The 21,349-nt window shown below is 44.7% G+C and overlaps 1 protein-coding gene across 6 annotated transcripts in view; it reads right to left on the bottom strand.

The window, feature by feature from the left end:
* Nucleotides 1-20,174, bottom strand: part of Yap1 (Yes1 associated transcriptional regulator) — a 73,659-nt gene extending 53,485 nt beyond the window's left edge. Inside the window, exons 1-2 of one of the 6 annotated variants that reach the window (XM_076926118.1) lie at nt 19,496-20,174; nt 16,796-17,046 (exon numbers count right to left, since the gene is read on the bottom strand). In XM_076926118.1, the coding sequence (XP_076782233.1) occupies nt 16,796-17,046; nt 19,496-19,771 (527 nt within the window). In that variant the 5' untranslated portion in view covers nt 19,772-20,174. The remainder of the gene's footprint in view (nt 1-16,795; nt 17,047-19,495) is intronic. The other 5 variants (XM_076926116.1, XM_076926120.1, XM_076926119.1 and 2 more) reach the window with 5 other exon arrangements.
* Nucleotides 20,175-21,349: the final 1,175 nt, after the last annotated feature.

Raw genomic sequence — 21,349 nt, 5'->3', positions numbered from 1 at the left:
AAGTAATTCCAGAGGCACAAGTGTCAGAATGCAAGTTTCTTTCCATAGAACTTTTTTTTCTACTTAAAATTTGATCCCTTTACTAACACAAGACATTCCACATTAAGACCATGATGAGACTTGAGCTAATTCTACACACAAATTGAGAAAGGCTTGTAAAATTTTTATATGTGCAGCTAAAAATGTTAAGTTAAATACCATTGCTTTTCCTTTAGTCCCCATGTAACTCACTGTTAGCCTTTTAAAAACCAAGTAACAGAGGACATTTATATGGCTCTTTACAGATTCCGTGGTACTCTCATGCACAATCATGTATCTGTATAAAATGATACAGGAAATGTTTATCTAGCAGGAGTAGTTGAAGCCTAGGACAGGGGAAGGAGATGGGAGTGAAGGGCTGTCTATCCTCAGGGGAGGCTTCTAAAACTGTCAAATGAGCCTCTGCCCACCTCTAGCTTGACCCTGTTTGATGACAGGAAAGAGCAGATAACAAGGACTTGCTGAATTTCGAGAATTTTCCATTCATTCCACCACTCCTTGACAAGTGAATGCACATATCTAAATTACTCGGGAGTCTTTGAACCAACACTTATTTTGAAGGACATGCTAGGTGTCTTGGCTTAATTAATTTAGCAAGTATTTATGATTACTTAACAAGACAAAATGAGACTCATACAGAAGAGTTCTGCCGCACTCTATAAAAAGCTCTTCTAAGACAAACCCAAAATAATACATAAAGCCTTTAACTGCTGAAAATCAGCAGTGTAGATGGACAGAAGCTGCCCATGCTTTCCACAGACAGACTCACACAGGTGACAGGTAAAGCAGATCCTCTCTATTTAACAGTACTGTGTGCTACACTAATATGCACACAGGCAAATATCTACGGCTGATCTGGCATAGCAGGCATGCCATACACAGCACATACAAAGAGTCAGCACCCAACTTCCTAAGTATCTTATCAGCTGAGAGTGTGTTAAATAATACCAGCATTTTTCCATATATTGGAGTCAATACAGCATTCACAATCTTGTGATGGGTTCAAACAATTCTAAGTTGTATTTGACAATCAAAAGGCCCAAAATTAAAATGACAACAAAGAACACATCTGAAAAGCTGGATGAACAGCATGTGACTGTGCCTAGCTGACAAAAACCAACAGCTCTTCTCTCAGAAGGCTACAAAGTCCTTCAGGGTTATGACTGCCTCAGCCCAGAGAGGACAGACGAGAAACTTTTTTTTTATAGTGTGAAGATACGGAATTTCATTTTCCTAAATGAGACTTTTTTTTTACTTTTTTTTTTTTTTTTTTTTTTTTTGGATTAGCAAAGTGGCATTTTCTATTCTTTTTAAAACAAAACAAGTGCATGTCCCCTCTTCCCTCCCCTACAAATTCCTCCACCCTGGCCACAAAATAGCATTTTGTGAGGTATTGGATCCCCCGGAACAGGAGTTACAGATAGTTGTAAACTTCCATGTAGGTGCTGGGAATTGAACTCAGGACCTCTGAAAGAGCAGCTGGTGCTCTTAACCACTGAGCCATCTCTCCTGCTCACAAAGTAGCATTTTCATATCTATGTATAGAACAAGTGATTCTTAAAAGGCTTGTCTTCCCATCAGAACTCTACTCCAGAGTGATGCTGACTGTCTTGGAAGGTCAGCCCTCCCCTCCACAGGTACTGGTCCAAGGTCAGCTCTCATGTGCCCCCAACAATGTTAGCTACATTACAGTAAGAGAGATACTCACAATAAAAACCCCTCGATTGCCACTGCTCAGTTCTCTGCTTTAAGACAGATATGGTTATGCATTTTAAAGAAAACATTATTTAGCCAGGTATAGTTGCATACACATTCAATTCCAGCATAAGGAGGCAGAGACCGTGGATCGAGTTTGAGGATGGCCTCTTTTACAGTGTTATAGTCAGGGCTATAAAGTGAGAACTTACTAGTAGATGGATGGATGGATGGATGGATATATGAGAGAAAGAGATAGAGATATCTGGGAGCTGATGGAAGTTCTGCATGGACTTTTACAGCATTTAGAGTTCGTAAAGCTTAACATTATATATCTTGATCTGCTAACTTTACAGAGGAAGCCAGTGCTCTGGGGGCTAAGTGCCAGTCTTCTCCTGTCTGCCTTTGGATCAAAATGGAGAACTTTTGGCTCCTCCAGCTCCAGGTCTGCCTGGATGCTGCCATGTTTCTACCTTGGTAATGGACTGAACCTCTGAACCTGTAAACTAGCCTCAATTAAATGTTGCCCTTTATAAAAGCTGCCTTGGTCATGGTCTCTCTATAGCAACGGAAACCCTAACTATGACAGTATCTGTTTCTATTATTCAGTTCACCACTGTATGAATAATGGATGGGTGGGTATTGGCATTGCATTTTTAGGAAAAATACAATACAGTTCATTTATAGGCTTCCTACGAATTAAAATCAACAAACAGCCATCGTTCATATATGCCAGTTTCTTAAGAAAACACAAATTGCTTATTTTCCCTTAGGGAAACTACTTAATAATCGATTATGAGTAAGAATATTTGACTATTTAATCAATTAATTGATATATATATATACACACATATGTATATATGTGTGTATATATGTGTGTATGTGTGTGTATGTATGTGTGTATGTCCCCATATCTAGGCAGGGCCTCTCTATATAGCCCCGGCTAGCCTGAAACTCGATTTGTAGACCAGGCTGGCGTTAAACTCTGAAGAGATCTAACTGCCTCTGTCACCAAGTGCTAGGTGACACTCAGCATGCTCTACCACCTCTGAAAGATTTGTTTTTAGGGTAGTCCTATGTTCTAGAGCAAATCTAAGCTGGTGTAGCCTTAACTATATGACCTAATGCTTTAAACACTACTAACAGCTTAAGAAACAAAGCTTTAGTTAAATGGCCTTGCATTTTCTACTAACTATATCATCTGGCTGCTTGAGTTTTTTTGTTTATATCAGTAGAAAATTAAAACTGTAGATAGGAAACTAGAGAATAGATTGTTTTGTGCTGATCAGACAGTACATGTCACTGTTCATGTTATAGTACTGGATTTGCTGTTCAGAAGTCACCACCTGACCAGAGGGTAGACCATAGTGGCGCAGGCCTCTAATCTTGGCATTCAGGAGACAGAGGAAGGTGAGTGTCTGAGTTTGAGGCCACCTTGGTTTATAGAGTAAGTTCTAGAACATCCAGCACTACAGAGAGAAACCCTGTTTCAAAAAACCAATAATAATGACAATAATATTAATAAGTGATATACATAATAAGTGCAGGATGGAACCTAGCTATATCCCTACTCCTAAAGTATACCTCTGAAACATATTGTGTGTTGTTTAGGGTTGTATAATTGTCTAGACTTCAAAACTGTGCTGTTTATGTATTAAGAAATTAAAATACCATTTTGATTACTCTGAATATTTTCAAGCCTTTAAAACAAAGTTTGACTATGTGGGGGAAAGAATATATATGTATGTGCTAGGAATTCTACAGTCTAAGCGGTCAGCTTAGACTTGTCTTTATTGTGGACTCACACAGAAAAAGAGACAACAAAAATCCTTTCAAGCATTACTTTTCATAAATACTTCTGCCTCAAATTTTTATTATGGAAATTTCAAGCATATGATAAGGTTGGAAGAATTCTAAATGACAGGTCACAGACACATCAGGGTCTAAGTTCTACCCATAGACATTTGAATGAACTTGCTAAACTAATAAGTATAACTCTGTTACTGCCAACAAATAACATTACATGGGCATCAACTTAAAAAATGAACATTCTACAACTTCATGGGATAGGACTTATAATATATTAACAGATTAATCAATCAAGATTAACTCGATTCAGTCAGTGTCTGTGCTGAGAATGCTAACTGGCTAAGACTCTGGGGTGGGGCTGGCAGGTGTCACACTCTACAGGTGAGCCTGAAGCCAGGAACTTAAGCACCAGAATGAAGTTTCAGCCGAGCTGGTTAACTCCAAACCTTTAGATAAAGGTACTTTTGGCATCAAAACCAGACCGAAAGCAAGGAAGAAGGTGTTTATATGATTTTCACATAAAGGAAGGTTCAGAGATACTGACTTTCAAAAAGGCGTGTGACAACCTCACACCTTCAACAAGTCCTTAGAAGAATTTGAAGGTTTAATTCTCAAACTTGAAGGCCACAAACTAAACCAGTGCAGTGCAAGATGAGTACATGGAACCTCCAGCACCAGGAAGTTCCTGACTATGGAGCGCTTCCAGCACAGAAACAGGAAGGAAGACAAGAGGCAGGACAGAGCACACGGCACTGGTGTCTACTGACCCCCACCCACCTCTCCAGAGAGTTGAGCACTGCAGATAACAGTTTCAGGAAAATCTTTTGTTGGTTGGTTGGTTGGTTTTGTTCGTTTTTCAAGAGGGTTTCTCTGTGTAAGCCTAGCTGTTCTGGAACTCAATTTGTAGGCCAAGCTGGCCTCAAACTTAGAGAGATCTATCTGCCTCTGCCTCCTGACTCTTGGAATTAAAGGCATGCACCACCACTGCCCAGTAAGAACTAGGATCCTCCCACTCATCAAATTCATAAAAGGAAATCCAAGCTGGAAGACAGCTAAGTCAGTGAAGTGTTTTACCTTGCAGGAAATAGAACATGAGTCTGGATCCTCAAAACTCACATTAAAAGATCTATGTGGCAGTGCATGCCTGTATTCCAGGCACCGATGAGATGGAAAGCAGAGACACGAGGTCCTGACAGGTTTGGGATACAAAAGGTTGGTAAATAAGCACAAGTAAAGATACATATGCTCTATGCCCCACTGCAGCTCCAGACACTTGATTCCTATGCGCATACCTGTAGACCCTGCACATGAACACTCTACAACACTATTACTTAACCTCATGTTTCTCAACAGTGCAACAGTTTAGCCTGGAGTCTAGTCAAACAACAGACCCATACTGCTATAGAAATATCTGAACTTACTGAGGCCTGGTGGTCTGAGTTTATAATCCCAGTCATGTGGGAGACTGAGACCAGGTTCAAGGCCAGTTTGGAAAACTGAAATCATGTCTCAGAATCAAAGTACAGCTAAGAACAGAGTTTGGTTGACTAACTGCTAGACAATCAGGAGTTCCCAGGTACAATCTTGGGAGGGAAAGAATCACTGAATTAATACAGTGATACAAAGAGCTAGGCTGATATTTGTAAGTCTCATAAAACTGATCAAAGAAGTAAATCAGAATCCTAGCATAGCATGGTGACATCACAGGACGGTGACACAGGTCTGTAATTAATTCCAGATGGACCTTCAGAGGCTGAGGGGACAGGAAGACTTGACAACTCAAGGTCAGCCTAGAACCATATAACAAGACCATATTTTAAAAACAAACACCTAAAGCAGGTGTGGTGGCACACACCTGTAATCCCAATATTAAAGAGTAGGAGGAGGCTGTTCCAATGCTCCCAATTGAGGACTAGCTTTGTCTAGTTAGCAAGCTCATATCGTCGTCTCAAAACAAACAGAAAGAGAGAGGGGTTGGGGAGAGGAAGGGAATAGAAAGATGGCTCAGAGGTTAAGAGCATCTACTGCTCTTACAGAGAACTCAAGTTCTGTTTCCAGTACCCACACAGTGGCTTACAGCCACCAGTTTCAGAGGATCTGAAGCCCTCTTATGTTTATGTGGACACCAAGCATACATGCTACCCCTACATATGCACGCAGGCTAAATACTCAAGACAGATAAAATGTTTAAAATAAAAGAAAAACAACTTTGTTTCTATGACTGAATTTGAGCTGGTTTGTAGTGAATGACAGGCCTAACAGATAAAAAGGGATTTCCAAGATTAACAGGGTTTGGGCCAGCCAAGGCCACATAGCAAGATCACCATCTATTCAGCTGCCATTTAAGAAATAAACCGCCCCTGGGAGTAGGGAATACTGAGACAAGAGGATCTTGGGTTTCACAACAGCCTGGGCAATACAAGGAAGCTCTGCCTCCAAACTGAAAGCACTGGGTTGGGTATAGCTAGGTTAGAATACTTGCCTAACACACCGGCCCTGGGCCCCAGCACTCGGGAGGTAGCAGAAGATAATCAGAAGTTCAAGGTCATGCTCAGGCCACGTAGGGAGTTCACAGCCAGGCGGGGATATGGAATGAGAATGGGAGGAGGATAAGAAATGACATTATTTTTGAAAGCCAGCCGTGGTAACCCTTGCCTGTAATCCTAGAGCCTAGGAAATGGAGGCAGGAAGACAATCAGGAGTTCAAAACTAGTCTCAACTACATGAGTTCAAGACCAGTCTTTGGGAAAAAAATACATAAGTAAACATTCCAGTTACCTTGTGTTGTTTGGATGTGAACTGTCCCCACAAGTTCACATACTTGAACATTCCTGCCCAGCTAGCAGCTGAAGTTTAGGGAGGTTGTGGCATCTTTGAGCTTGGGACCTTATTCGGGAGAGAGTTAAGGTTGGCAGGCTCTGGCCCTCTGCTTACTGGTTAGCTGAGGTGAGTCTGTCACCTCATGGTCCCACTGCCAGGAAAGCAGCCATGCCTGCCCCACTGTCCAACTGTGACCCGAAGGAATCCTCCTTCCCCTTCAGGTACTGTCTCAGTGATGAGAAAACCTACACCGCTACTCCACAGTACTTTCAGAAAGATGTTAGCATCAAACCCCACAACTTTGGAGAATAAGGAAAATAATTCACTAGGACCACAGGTATCAACCAGGATGACCACTGATCAATAGACTCCAAATTAATGAGCAAACCCAGGAGGTATCTTTTTGCCTTTAGAGAGCTTGTAGCTAAGTAAGTTCACAGTGAGGAACACCAAAGGTGTCGACATATGGTAGAGGTTCCATGGCCACAGTGTGGTGAGTGGTATCCAGCAAGTTAACACTGCCTGTGGCATAAAGACCATAAACTTACGAAACAAGCAGACCATGGAGCACATGAGTGCAAAGAAAAGCATTTAAAGATTCAGGAAGAGAGCCTGAAATCTCTGCAGCCCAAGGCAGCAGTGGGAAGATTGCTCTGTCAGCCTGGGCGCTACATGGTGTGCAGACCAGTCTGAGATCAACCTGGTCCTGAAAAACTAAGAGATGAGCAGGAAACAAACTGTTACCACATCAGAATGAGCAAACTAAAAATGCCACACAGTCGGTTTTCTGTGGTAAAAAGCCACCGTGTGGTCTGAGGTAAGAGGGTTACCCTACTGATAGCTACGCTCTTCTGTGCCTCTATGTAGAGTACACACAGTGCTCTCTCTCAGTGGGACTCGGCAGTCCACCATCCCTGAACCACACACCCTGCCTCCAAGTCCAGGTATCCGGTCTTTTAAAAAAGGTATTAAACTTGTGTGTTGTCTTTCTGTGACACACACCTGTGGAAGTCACGGAACAACTTGTGAGAGTTGGTTCTCTTCTTCTACCATGTTTGGCAATTAGGTGCCTTTACCAGGTAAACTGGCTTTGCTGGTGCACAAGTTCAGTGCAGCACACAGGAACCCAGAGCAGGCTTGTCCTCAAGCACAGTGGGTTTATTTTCCACTCATAAGAGATTTAGTAACTAGTCCAACAGGAAAGGGCCCTACCTACTCCAGCAGGATTGAGTGGTATATGGTATACAACACCCAGTTTCCTCACCTGTAGCCCATCCAAGCTGCAGGATTTCAGAAACACAACTGATATCAGCCTGAGCAAGTGTAGAAGAAAACAAACATCTGCATTTCGACAGCTCTTCACCTCTTTTGTGGGGAATTCTCTTTTCATCTTATAAACAAAGTGGTGGATCATGCCTTATCTGAGGCAAAGGCAGACAGATCTCTGAGTTTGAAGCCAGTCTGGTCTACAGAGCAAGTTCTAGGACAGCCAGGGCTACACAGAGAAACTCTGTCAAAAAACCCAAACCAACCAACCACAAAACCCCACAGAAGCACTTGGAGGTGTGCATGTCACTGCTGTATGCTTTCCAAGCATGTCCTGGGAATGTCGACTTAGAAGTGCAGGACAATAATGTTCCACTGATCCTACACTCCCATAGTCACACCAGTCAATACTTCATCCTCATAGCTGGTCATCTCTCCCAGAGCATTTCTGACAACAGCCATGGTTCTGGGCGGCATTCATCTCCTGGATGGCATTCCCCCACTGAACAAAATGGAGATGAGAACAATTCAATTGACGGTGACAAATTCAACTTGAGATTCCTTAACCTCTAAGACACTCTCCGGAAAAAATGCCTCTCTGACCACGGTTAATGGGGGGTGGGGGTGGAGATATCACACTAGACTGAGAAAATGACAATGGTCCACTAAGACGGAGTATAAGCTACTTCACTGAGTTAGCCATTAAGAAGCACTTGGGGTATGTGTGGAATAAGGATGTGGTTGATAAGAGTGCTTTTTTAAGCACGAGGACCAGAGTTTGATCCTCAGAGCCCATAGAGGAGAAAAGGTAGGTACCCAAGAGTGGGGAAGTTTAGACAGGTGGGTGGGTCCCCAGGCTCCCTGGTTAGCCAGCCAGTCTAGCCCACTCAGAACAAAAAGGTGAACAGCACTGGAAAAGTGACTCCTCTGGTCTCTGCACACATGTGTGCACCCAAAAAAAACAAAGCATGTCCACCAGAGAAAGTAAAACACCAGGTGCACAACTAATAAACACACAGTAGCACCTTTCCTACAGTCACCCGCTCCATGGAAGAACTCATGTAAATACAAGAAATGAACCCAAGGAGGACCCCCTGGTATCCATGCACACTTGTGCATGTATGCACACACACACACACACACGTGAATATTTGTAGTTCACAAAGTGAAGTCACTTAGAGATCCATTCATTCTTCACTCATTTTTTTTAATGAGCACCAACTGTATACAAGTACTATCTTAGGATTGAGAGGCAGAGAGGGCAGCTGTGACCTCTGTGTTCTCACAGCTCTTACCTAGCAGAGGTTACACACGAATGGAATGGCAGGGCTGTATTTTCAGCACTTGGAAGACTGAGACAGGAAGACTGCCCAGAGTTCAAAGTTAGACTGGACTACACAGTGAGCTCAGGCCAACCTATGTGGGACTCTGTCTTAATAAGCAGGACACACGCCTTTAATACAACCATTTGGAAGGCAGAGACAGAGGCAGGCAGATAAATCTCTGAATTTGAAGACAACCTGGTCTACACAGGCAGTTCTGGGGCAGGCCCTTTCTGAAAACAAAACCAAACGGAAAACAAGGCCTGCTGCCAAGCCCTGGCAGTCTGAGTCCCAGCCCTGAAGCCAGGACAAGGAAAGAACCATGGCCTACAGGTTGTCATGTGACCTAAACACATGGACACTAAATAAATGTGTGACTTAGTAAACAAAATAATAAAACCTCTACCAAATCAAAGCAAAAGTGGAGATGTACATTTGTGTTCCCCAGTGGGGCCAGAGGCTCTGGTGTTCTCTGGTGTTCTGTCACTGAGTACAGCCAAGAACACGGATGAAGCCACTGATCAGTTCTAGAACACTGGTACCCAACCCAGTGTTCACACCAGTCACATTACTCAAGGCCACTAGAGAAAAAAGACTGACAAACTTTCATCTAGAGAAACAGGCTAGCAGAAGTAACGAAGATACCCACATTCACCGTCTCAGCCAGTCTCGGGGTTTGGTGCTATGAGGCCAAGGAAAAGAAAACTGTAAAGAGGGCAATGAGACAGCCCAGAGGTGAAGGTGTATCACAGTAAACCCAGAAAGGGGACCCAGAAATCAAGAAGGAGCTCTCTCATTCTTGTGTTCCCGTTCCCTCCCTCCCTCCCACTTCCTCCCCTCATTTCTGGAGGGTTCACTTGTAGTGGGGCTACTTTGTAGAACTTGGCTTCAAACAGCAATCCTCCTGCCTCAGTTTCCCAAGTGCTGGGATTACAAGCATATGCTACCATGCCTGGCAAAAATAAGTATCTTTGAGAGGGACAAAAATCAACTGAACCATTAAAAGCCAAAGTTGAAGAGGTTTGGGGATTGATAAGAAAATCAAAGATCAGGGCTGGAGAGATGGCTCAGCAGTTAAGAGCAACGAACACTTCCAGAGCAGCCAGAACCTCAGTTCAATTCCCAGCACCCACACCCACAGGTAGCTCACAACTGTCTGTAGCTCCAGTTCCAGGGAATCTGACAACTTCACATAGACACACACGTAGGCAAAATACCAATGCACATAGAAATCAACCATTAAAAGGAAAGAAACCAACACAATCAAACTAAGAAAATCAAACATCCTGACAAAGCACAGGAATACAGGAGGACTCCTCTGGGAACCAGGAGACACTTTGCAGCCTAAGGGTCAAGAGTGTTACACAGCAAAAGCACCCTCTCACCGAGGTGTCCAACCACCTGTTTTTACAAAAAGTCTTAACAAGTACAGACCTGGGCTCTTCATGAAAGACAACAAAACCTAGAGTTCCTGAGGGCTGGGGAAAGTAGCCTTAACTTATCAGTAAAATTAGAAACTAGAATAAAATAGAATCTAGCCCTCAAAATTCTACAACCCAAATGGCTGATTAAGAGTTAAAAGAGTCTCAGTCACTACCTGTGAGTCTGTGCCGATTTCTCTGCAGATTTCTGAACAGTGAGCAAGAGAGTGACCAAACCAAGGGAGGGAATTAGAGTCCAACTAAGTGAGCAGTGTCCCACAGTGACAGCCTACAGCCGGCCCCTAGGACTCTAAAGCCACAAGCTGAAGTAATCCAGACAGGGAACGCAAAGAACTCTTAGCAAGCGTCCAAGGAGGGAGAAAAGCAACAATTCTAAAGAAAATGTAAAAGATATTCAGAAAAAAAAAAAATCACAGAAATTATTATACATATCTGCTATAGGAAAACCCCAAATAGTCCTAACAATGTAAAAAAAAAAAAACCCAATAAATAAATACATAAATAAACATCTAGCAGTTATTCCAGGAGGGCAAAAGAAGTGGGTAAAGAAAATTAAACAGGAGAACAGTATATTTTATCACGTTTATAAGGGCGCTGGCAACGGTCCTCAGTGAGGTGGCTACCACCCAAATCTCAATGTAAAGAGCCAGGTGTGGGAGCTGCCCCTGCAATTCTAGTGCTGGCAAGGGGCTAGAGGATCCTGGGGCTCCAGATCAGTGAGAAATAGAGCCAGCCTTGAGGATGCTGACACGCAGACACACGCCCCACTAAACAACCCTAGGTTTGTAAAGGGGAACAAACACCTAAAAGGCTCACAAGTGTTCACCTCTAGAGAATGCAAGCCAAAGGCGGGCTGCTGCTTTTTCAGCTGACAAAAAAGGACTGAGGCCCTTTCTAAATTGACTTGTAACTCCCTTCAAATTAAATCCCAAACTACTGGTTTATAAATAAAACTATGGGAAAGAAGTACCTTCACAGCGTGCTCGGCAGCAGGCCCGGGTGTGTCCTCACCCACTCCTTTCCTCAATCCTCAGACTCTTCTTGGTAAACAAGCATGCTGCTGCTACCAAAAGCAATACGTTTTGGATTTGCCACAAGGTCCGTCTACCTAGGTTCCCATGTGGTAAAGGAAGAGAACCAATTCCTGAATGCTCTGACCTCCACACACACCACAAGAATATACGTGGACACACGGACACATGCAAACACACACCTGTCCAACCAGTTCCATGAAGAAAGGTAAGTGAGGGCAGTGTCATGAAAGCAAAACAACTATTTTTTTTTCTTTACAAAAAGCACATCTTTTCTTGCCCTGCCTCCTTGATAGCTGCCTGTGCTGTCTCCTCTTCAAAGGCAGTTCCATATACCAGTCACCACAGGAGCCTGGAGAAGTAGAGTCTGTCAAAACAACACTCCAAAAATGCACTCAACTGGGCATGGTGACACACTGGTAACCAGTGACAGAAGATAAGAGTTCAAGGTCATCACGGGACTTTTGGAGGGTAAAGGAGGCTACCCTGGGGCACTCATAAGATCTCACCTCATACAAACACATAACACCTCTTTCTAAACAAATAGACTGGATCACACAACTTAGAGCCTAACACAAAGAAAAATCAGCGCTAACCTCTACCCCAGAGCCTTAAGGCAGAAGACCACGTGGGTAGAACAGAAGCATTAAGGGTCTAATTTACATTCTTTCTCTAACTACAATTAAAAATATTTCTTTACATTACTAAAGAAAGTTGATTTCAGAGTTTCAGAAAGGTTTTGCTTTTACGCTGTTTTAAAGTGTCAACTACTACTAGTGTGGGTGTTCCATATCTTTAATTCCAGTACTTGGATTGCAGAGGCAGAGGATTGATCGCTTGAGTTTGAAGCCAGCCTGGTCTACAGAGTGAATTCCAGGACAGCCAGAGCTACATAATGAGACTCTGTCTTAAAAAGCACCCCCCCCCACACACACACACACACTGAAATAAAAAAGTGTCAACTACTGAAATACCACTCATGAAGCAGGTACAGTTTGTGTTGGTATGCAACTAAGCTAAATGTTCAGTAACTCCCAAAAAATCTGAGAAAATAACCCTTTGAAATGATGGAATGAGATACTCTAGTTAATAACTTTTACATACTTAAAAAAAGCCATTCAAAAACAGAATTCATTTATTATCTTTTTTATTCTTTTGAGCAGGGTGATGGGGGGTGGGGGGAGAGCAGGGTCTCCATGAAGCCTGGTCCCAAACTCAGACATTCACTTGTTTCTCTGTTTCTGCTGGGTACACTCCCATAGCCGGTTCCTATCTGTTTTTTTGTTTTTTGTTTTTTTTGGTTTTTGAGACAGGGTTTCTCTGTATAGCCCTGGCTGTCCTGGAACACACTCTGTAGACCAGGCTGTCCTCAAACTCAGAAATCCGCCTGCCTCTGCCTCCCAAGTGCTGGGATTAAAGTCCTATCTGTTTTTCAAACTGACCATTACTCTGTGTTCATGAGAAATGAGAGACAGTGGGAGACACCACAAATGAGGGCATGTGTAGAGATCAGACAACTTTGGGGAGATATTTCTCCTCCTACCTTTATCGGCTAAACCATCTCAATGTCTTATCTGCGCCTCCCACCACATCCCTCCCTAGGTGGCCCCGAAAGCTTTAGCAATCTGAGGGCCTTATGCTCGCTCGATCACAACCACATTCCCAGCCCTAAAATACTCTACAACTTTCAACAAAACAAAGGCCTAAGAACTTTGAATCTCAAACACTAAAAACACTAGAACTGGCTCTAATCAGAAAACAACACACACCACACCTTTTTAAAATTATTAGAACATTATTAAAACAATGTATATCTATAAACATATTAAGTCACTGGATCACATCTGGCACATCAAATTCTGACGCCTCCATAGTACATAGTTCACAATGAGTTCTTTGTACTTGGCAATGGTTACAAAGTATCAGATTCAATAAAATAAACTGAAAAGTTGAAGCACCCCTTGTAACCAAAGACATTATAGAATGCTAATTCAGGAAGTTATTCAGCAGCTTATAAAAGAAATAGGAAGTTGTTGACCAACTACTTGAAGAACTATTTCCTGCAGGAAAACCTGCAGAAGTGCTGAGCTATAAAGAGAATTGATTCTTTTAAAATAAAAACTCAAGGTACTGTGGTGAAATTAGTTTCAAACATTAAGTCAGTAAGCTCAGTGGAAAAGATGTAACATCTACAAAGACTGAGCCTTTTTTTAGGCACAGCGTAATGTCTAAAGTCTGGGTTCCTGTCCAGAATAAGGGTGCTTCAACTATAGATCCACCCCTATCATTTGCCAATATAAAGTCCAAGTCTATCTAGATCTCACTGACCTAGGGCGGGCTTTAACACCAATCACGTCAATTAGACAGATGTCCTTGAAACTGGAGGATGGGCCAACTGACTTCCAAACTCATTCATCTACAGTCACAAGGCAACAATTAGCTGTTCCCAAGTCAACAATTCTCCCAGATCTCTCAAGTTACATCATCTTGCCAGCTTGAACCATTTGGGGTTAGAATTCTTCCTGCCAAGTATAAATCTCAAGAAACAACATACTTTGTAACATAAAAGTTAGTTCCAATAAGTACCTAAAAAGATGAATGAAAGGGTTAGTTTTCAAGGCTAGAACGAGCTGAAGTTCAGAAGCTAGTTCAGATCTTCATCCCACAGCTGGCTGGACAGGAGTATCCTTTTGAAAATGTTATTACAGCTATTGTTGATGCATCTCTGTGCACACGTGAGTGTGAATATGGACACACCACAGCTCTGAATATGGAATGTCTGAGGACAACACACAGGAGTCAGTCCCTTCCTCCCACCACCTGGGGCCTTATAAGAACCTCAAACAAAAGCAAAGTATGGACTGTAAAGAAAATGATTCAAAAACCAAGTGAGCTACTTGGTCAGGGACGGTGTTAATATCATGCCCGCTTGGTGCCCAATAGCTCCTACAAAGGCAACACCCATGAAACCAACTGGGAAAGAAAAGGTCCGGCTTCACAAACTGCATATTGTTCACAAAGCAGTTCACTCTTCAGAAACTACCAAAGACTAGACACCATCTTTTACATCTAGTTCTCAGAGGCCTCCACAAGATCTTTATCAGACCCAGTGACTCAGCTCACCTGCTGTAAGGTCACCCCTCAGGCCAAAGCCTTCTACTTCAGAGCATAGTGTGAAAAGGCCCATTTATCACAGAAGCAGCTCTGACTTCCACTGGCAACCTCAGAAACAGTAAGTTTCCTCACTTCCTGCTAGTGTTTGCTTCCTAAGGAAAGCTCTCCCATTCCAGAAAGTCGTAGTTTGACCTAGTTTACCTTCTTTCCAGCCCCCTTGGGAAGGGCAACGAGTGGGGAGATGGAGCCAGTATGCAGTACCTACACAAACCCATCCACAAAGCAATTACTTTTTGTGGAAAGAATCATCCAAAGTCTTTAAAGGCAAGAATCTACAATGGGGTTTATTTCAGCTCCAAAAAATGACCACTCACTTGAATAATGAAAATGCAGATGTCACCAAACAAGCAATTTTAAGAAAACACAAGAGTAAAAACAGCACAAACTTGCTCTTTAACCTTCTGCTCACGGGCGCAGCCACAACTGAAGGCCTGCGGGCTATTAAGCTGTTTAAAATCTCCCCAGGTCAGCATGGGACACAGCGGGGAGGAGTTCAGCAAGTCTAAGCCTTTCTTTTCCTCCCTTAACAACCTGGTTTGTTTCCCCTCCCTTCCCCTTCAGGACACATCTCTTACAGCCAGCCCCTCTTCCAAGTCATTCACTTTGGACGGCTGCTTAGAGGAGGAGCAGGAGGAGGGTGTGCTCCTGTGGACTCCGCCAGGCTTGTGTGTACTTCCCAGTCCAGGCCCTTTACTGTTCTCCGTGAAACCTGACCCTGTGAAATGAGTACCAGAACAGCAGAAAACAGTTTTTAAAAAAGACAAAGTTTGGGGGGGGGGAGAGGCAACAAAACAAAAACAGGGGTGGTGGAGCCCCTTTCCAAGATCAAATCTCTTCCAGTCCTCTTGAAGCATGTATCAAGAGTCTGTATCCTTCTTACACTACAAAGCAGTAAACTGAGTGGAGCATCCTACAAGCCTGTAAGCCCAGCACTTGGGAGGCAGAGGCAGGACAATCTGAGTTGGAGAATAGCCTGGCCTACAGAGCAAGTTCCAGAGAAACCCTTCCTGGAAAACCAAAATAAACACAAAGTAGCAAACCACTCAAGATAATCAACTGAAAATACAGATCCAGGCAGGGGTGGGGGAAGACTCGAGGGAGGGGTGTCACACACAAAACAATGTTGTTAAAGGTGTCCCCAAATCCAATAAAACCTCCGTTTCCTATGGATTGTCAGACAAATCTGAATCAAAATGAGCACTGCTCTTCACTGCATTATCTCAACCCAGTTAACCATTCAAACAACAGCACAGCATCTGCAGTCATAACAACCAGTTGGAGACACTTGCTACACTCTTAATTCAAATAAGCTCTAGAAAATTAGTTTTACTTCCAATGTCACAAGAAGAGGGGATAAAATTTCATTTTGCCCTTTTCAGATGGATGTAATTTTGCCATTTTGTTAACAAAAAGACTGAGGTGGGAGGTAGGCAGTGGTAACACAGTAGTCTTGTTTACATTTTCCCAGAGCAGATACTGTTTTTGAAGACAAAGTGTGTTACCACATGATGGGAGGCCAAACCTCACAACTAATGTTTTCTTCACATTTTGAGGGGAAAACCTGTTAAATGACATCAAAATACTGTTAAAGTATTTGTTGTTTTACAATTTAAGTATTGTAAAGTCATCTCTTCCCCAAGTCCTATATTTCCTTCTCTACCAATCATTTACGATGAAAGAATGCTTGAAGACACCCCCCTCCACACACAAAGAGACAGACGGACACACAGACATGAAGGGGGGGGGCACAACAGAGATAATATAACACATATCTATACCAGGTTTGGTGTTTAAAATTTTATATTTTTTCATGGTATTTTTGTTTGCTTTGTGTCAGGCTAATTTAACAAATCTGGTACAAACTCAAAATGAGATTATCTCATTTTGCCACAAAAGTTTGCAAAAGGGCTCTGAACCAAGAACAAATCAGGCTTTCAAGATATGACCAACCCTAAAGAGGGTGTGTGTGTGTGTGTGTGTGTGTGTGTGTGTGTGTGTGCGCGCGCAGAGACAGACACAGAGCAAGAATGAGCTGAGGGTGCAGCTCAATGGTAAAGTATGCTGGTTTACCATTTATAAGTATGAGTTCCATCTTTAGCAACAGCAACGTAATAAATAATAAATAATGTTTTGAAAAAGATAATAAGTGAATAAAGTCATTCCTATATTGCCGCCTTCCAGCACGATCTTCACTTACTTTAAGAAGTATCTCTGACCAGAAGATGTCTTGGCCATCTCCCAGCCTGCTGGCAGTGGTACATCATCCGGGATCTCAAAAGAAGACTGTCGGAGATGCTGAGCCGCAGGGGTAGCAGCCGGGCCAGAGACTACACCACTGGCTGTGAGTGTCCCCGGAGAAACGGCCCCCAGCTGCAGGGACGCTGGAGAGGAGTGAGCTCGGACGTGCTGTGGAGTCAACGCTCCCGCAGAGCCTGCGTCGGTACTGGCCTATTAGGAATAGCAAAATGAAAATTGACACAATAGAGACAATAGCACCTACCCTAACTTCCAAATAGAATGTTATGGCAATCAAGTATCTAAGTACCAAATGCAAACTTTAATATTTAATTTCTTACACGAAGAAACACAGGTGTCCAAATAGACGACTTTTAAGTTACAAAAATTTAACAAGCATTATAAATGTTATTTTACTGATGAAAAGTCCATCTGAATGAATGTCCCTCCTGGACAGTGTGAAAACAACAAATACTAGGCATAACAATTTTTATTTAGCAGTAGAGAATAATGCTTATCCCACACAACCCAAAACAAATAAATCAGTACTTTTTCTAAGCAGTGTGGTTGCTTTCCAGGTCCTAGAACAAAAACTGGGGATGACTGTGCACTTTTTTCTTTGTTTTAAATATCTAATGTCCCCCTATCTGTCACGTTTTTTTTAACTGTGAACAAAATGTGATCAATAAGTCAACCATTATAAATTATACGTTTAATGAAGTCAAAGGCTCAGAAATGCACCAATGCTAAAAACTTCCCAATGAAGAGAATAGGCTAGCCCTTTTTGTGCCTAGAAGATGAAGAATATCAGTTCAATTATAATTTGTGGATTTATATACATATAACAGCAGCGGGAGGGAGAAAGGAAAAATCAGCAAAGACCCCAAATGATTCAAATTTGGGTCCAACCAGACCAGTGTTAGATGAGTATCAAGAATGAACTTATCTATAAATTAGTTTTTCCAAGCCAGAGGACATAGAGATATAAGGATTCTCTAGAAGGGGCCTGTAGATGATTGTTTACAAACTCAGATACATACTATTCATAATCTAATCCTTTTATTGGAATTAGGGTTTATCAAAACGTTTGTTTTTCTAGATTCAGGTTGATAAGGAAACTGAAAGGACCCACCCATCATTTAAAACCCCATAGCAAAAACTCCTGTTTTTAAGTTTCCAGATTAAATTTTAGGAAATCATCAGCACACAGGAAAGGTAAATTTCTTGACACACAGCTCTCTTAAAACGCTAGAGAGAAGGCAAATGTACCCACGAACGGCACAGTGGAAGCCGGTATTACAAGTACACGTTCCCGGGTTCATTCCTTCTGACTTCTAAGTGCTACAAAATGGAGCGTTCAATCTGTGTATTCCTTCAAAGTGTCCCCGGCTGTTTCTCGATTGCATGCCAACATACATTTAGTTCAGGGAGTACAGAAACCCACTTGTGGGGAAGGGAGCAAAGAATGGTATCTAGGTCTATTGTTGTTACAAATTTATTTAGGCTAGCAGCTAAATAACTTTTCCTTCTTCCTTAAGTTAAGCTTTTTGTAGGGAGGCTAATCGAGATTTTCGGAGCTCCAAAAACCCCGTTCTACAGCAGTCCTGCCTAGGAGGGGGGCTGGAGTGGGGGCGGCAACTCTTCTTTCCACTCAAGTTACCGCCCGAGTGGGCTAACGACAAGGCAGTGTTTGGAAAACCAATTAAGTTTTGGGCAAGGTTCCTGTGCTGGTTTAGCCTAAAGCAAGTCCTTTAAAAATTAAGTAATTGGGGAGTGGGGGGGGGGGCCCACTAAAGAAATCTACCAGGACCTATCGGAATGTTAATACTCTGAAACGGTTTCACTTCTGTGTTGGATCCAGTTGGGAAAATAACCAGGCGTCGTGGATGTGGATAAGCAGCCATGTTCACATCCGCAGTCAGTTAAAAAGCAATGGCGAGCCTGGAATTAGTCATTGCTTCCCAAACATTACCTTTAATCACAGTTGAGCCAGGCAGAACTCGGCCTATGAGTCAACCTGCAACGCGCTATCAAAGGCCAGCGCAGAAACCTCTGCACCGTGAGCGCGGCCGAGCTCCTGCGCAACGCATAGACGTGGCTCATTTAAAAAGCTTTCGGGCCCAACAGTAAATAATAGGTTACGATCAGGAAAGGGACACGTGAGCCCACCGAGTGTGAAAGGATCCCGCCCGCGCGAGTTCCAGGGCACCGCGGGGGCGATCGGGGGGGGGCAAGGGAGCTCGGCCAACTCTCGGGATCGCCCGGGCTGGGGAGCCCGAACCCTGCACCCGGACCGCGCCTGGGCCGCGGGAGCAGAAAAGCTTCAGGAGGGGGAGGGGGAGGGGACAGGGAAAAGGAACCAGAAACTCAATGGACCGGTTCAACCCCCACCCCTCACCGACACGGGAAAACAAGAGGGAGGTTAACGCGGCTCCACCGGAGACTCCAATGGCGCGGGAAGGGGAGCCGGGGTACCCCGGGCTGGGGTCCCACACGAGACGCCGTGCCCCCGCCCCCCCGGTCCCCCCCCCCCCCCCCCGTCGGAGCGAAGGTGCGGAGCGGAGGCGCGCGCATTGTGCAGCCCCCGCGGCCGCCAACTCCGCGAAAACAACCCCCAGCCCCGCACCCCAAAGCGGGCCCCGGGCCCCCGCGGCGCCCTTACCTGTCGCGAGTGGGACTTCGGCTCCGGCGGCTTGAAGAAGGAGTCGGGCAGCTTGCGAAGCCGCATGGGCACGGTCTGAGGCACGTTGGCCGTCTTGGGGTTCATGACGGCGTTGAAGAGCGCCTCCAAGTCGGTCTCCGAGTCCCCGCGGACGTGCACGACCTGGTGGCCGGCCGGGGGTGCGGGCGGGGCCGCGGGGGTCCCGGCCGGAGACACGGACGGCGGCGCGGGGCCTTGCGGGGCCGGCTGGGGCGGCGGCTGTTGCGCGGGCTCCATGGCTGCGGCCTCGTTCGACGCTCGGGGCGCTGCGCTCAGGTTCGGGGGGCTGCGTCGCGCGCCCGCATCGCCCTGCACTCCTTGCCCGAGGCCGCCTCCCCTCCCTCCGCTCCCCTCCGCTCCCCTCCGCGAGCTCCTTCCTTCCTCCCTTTCTTTGCCCCCGGCCGCGGCGGCGTCCCAACTGAGACAGAAACTTCGGCTCCAGACGCCCAAATTAAAAAGTTGCGAGGAGCGCCCGCCCGCGCGCCTCGCGGGCTCCGCCTCCTCGTCGCTCTTCCTTCCTCTGCGCGCCCGCCCGCACCGAATCCGCGGCCGCCGGCCCCCGGGGAAACTTTCCCTGCGCGTCGTTACATTCCTGCAGACTCCCGGCCGCACGTGACCCGGAGGCCACCGCGCTGCGTGCGCACCCACCGGCCGGCCCGGAGCGGCGCGTCTGCGGCCACAGACGCTGCCCGACCCGCGCGCAACGCCAAGGCCGCGAGAAATCGGGACCGCCGGCTGGGTAGGCTGGATGCAAAGGCGACGGACACTGTTCACCGGCACTGATTTAAATCCCGTCCGAGTTTCAACGCTGATTCCATTTACCACCAGATTTGAAGAAGAAACAACAAAACACTTGAGGGCGGGTGCAGATGGCTGCAAAGTGAAGCGAAGCTTGGACACCAGGAGTTGCACTCAGAGTACCTTACAGAAAGAAACACAGTATTACTTTTTTAAGTTTTGTTTTAAACAGGCTTAACTCTGTAGCCAAGGATATCCTCCAACTCCGGACAACCTTTGTGCCACAGCTTCCTGACTGCTAGGATTCCAATCTCTCTCTCTCTCTCTCTCCCTCTCTCTCTCTCTCTCTCTCTCTCTCTCTCTCTCTCTCTCTCTCTCCCTCCCTCCCTCCCTCCCTCCCTCCCTCCCTCTCTCCTTCCCTCCCTTCCTTCTTTTCTCTTCCTTTCTTTCTAATTATATTATGTGTATATACCTGCACTGGTAAAGTTCAGAGGGGAATTTGTGGAATTGTTTTCTTCCTGGTCGTGGGTCCCCAAAATCGAACTCAGCTACCCTGAGCCATCTCACGTGCCTGCCCTGTTTTGTTATTTTGAGTCAGGTTCTTATGTAGCACAGGCTGTCCTCCAACTCACTACATAACTGAGGGAGCTTTAAATGTCTGCTCCCCCAACCTCAGCCTATAAAAGGCTCGGCTTAGAAATGTGGGCCACCTTGCTCAGCGATCAATTTTTTAAAAGTGAAAAGTCAATTTTTTAACACCAAAACTTGATATTTCATTGAAAACTTCAACCCCAAGACATAAGTCACTGTTTAACTTGAAGGAGGCTGTTGGTTTTTCCTCTTGTGCTTGGTACAGGGATAGACAATGTGAAAGGAATAAGAAATAAACCTCGGCCGGGCGGTGGTGGCGCACGCCTTTAATCCCAGCACTTGGGAGGCAGAGGCAGGCGGATTTCTGAGTTCGAGGCCAGCCTGGTCTACAGAGTGAGTTCCAGGACAGCCAGGGCTACACAGAGAAACCCTATCTCGAAAAAAAAAAAGAAAGAAAGAAAGAGAGAAATGAACCTCAATGGAGGT

This window comes from Arvicanthis niloticus, chromosome 27 (genome assembly GCF_011762505.2).
Source record: "Arvicanthis niloticus isolate mArvNil1 chromosome 27, mArvNil1.pat.X, whole genome shotgun sequence".
Classification (NCBI taxonomy): Eukaryota; Metazoa; Chordata; class Mammalia; order Rodentia; family Muridae; genus Arvicanthis; species Arvicanthis niloticus.
The sequence above is the reverse complement of the archived record's forward strand: the minus strand, read 5'-3'. Positions and strand labels throughout refer to the sequence as shown.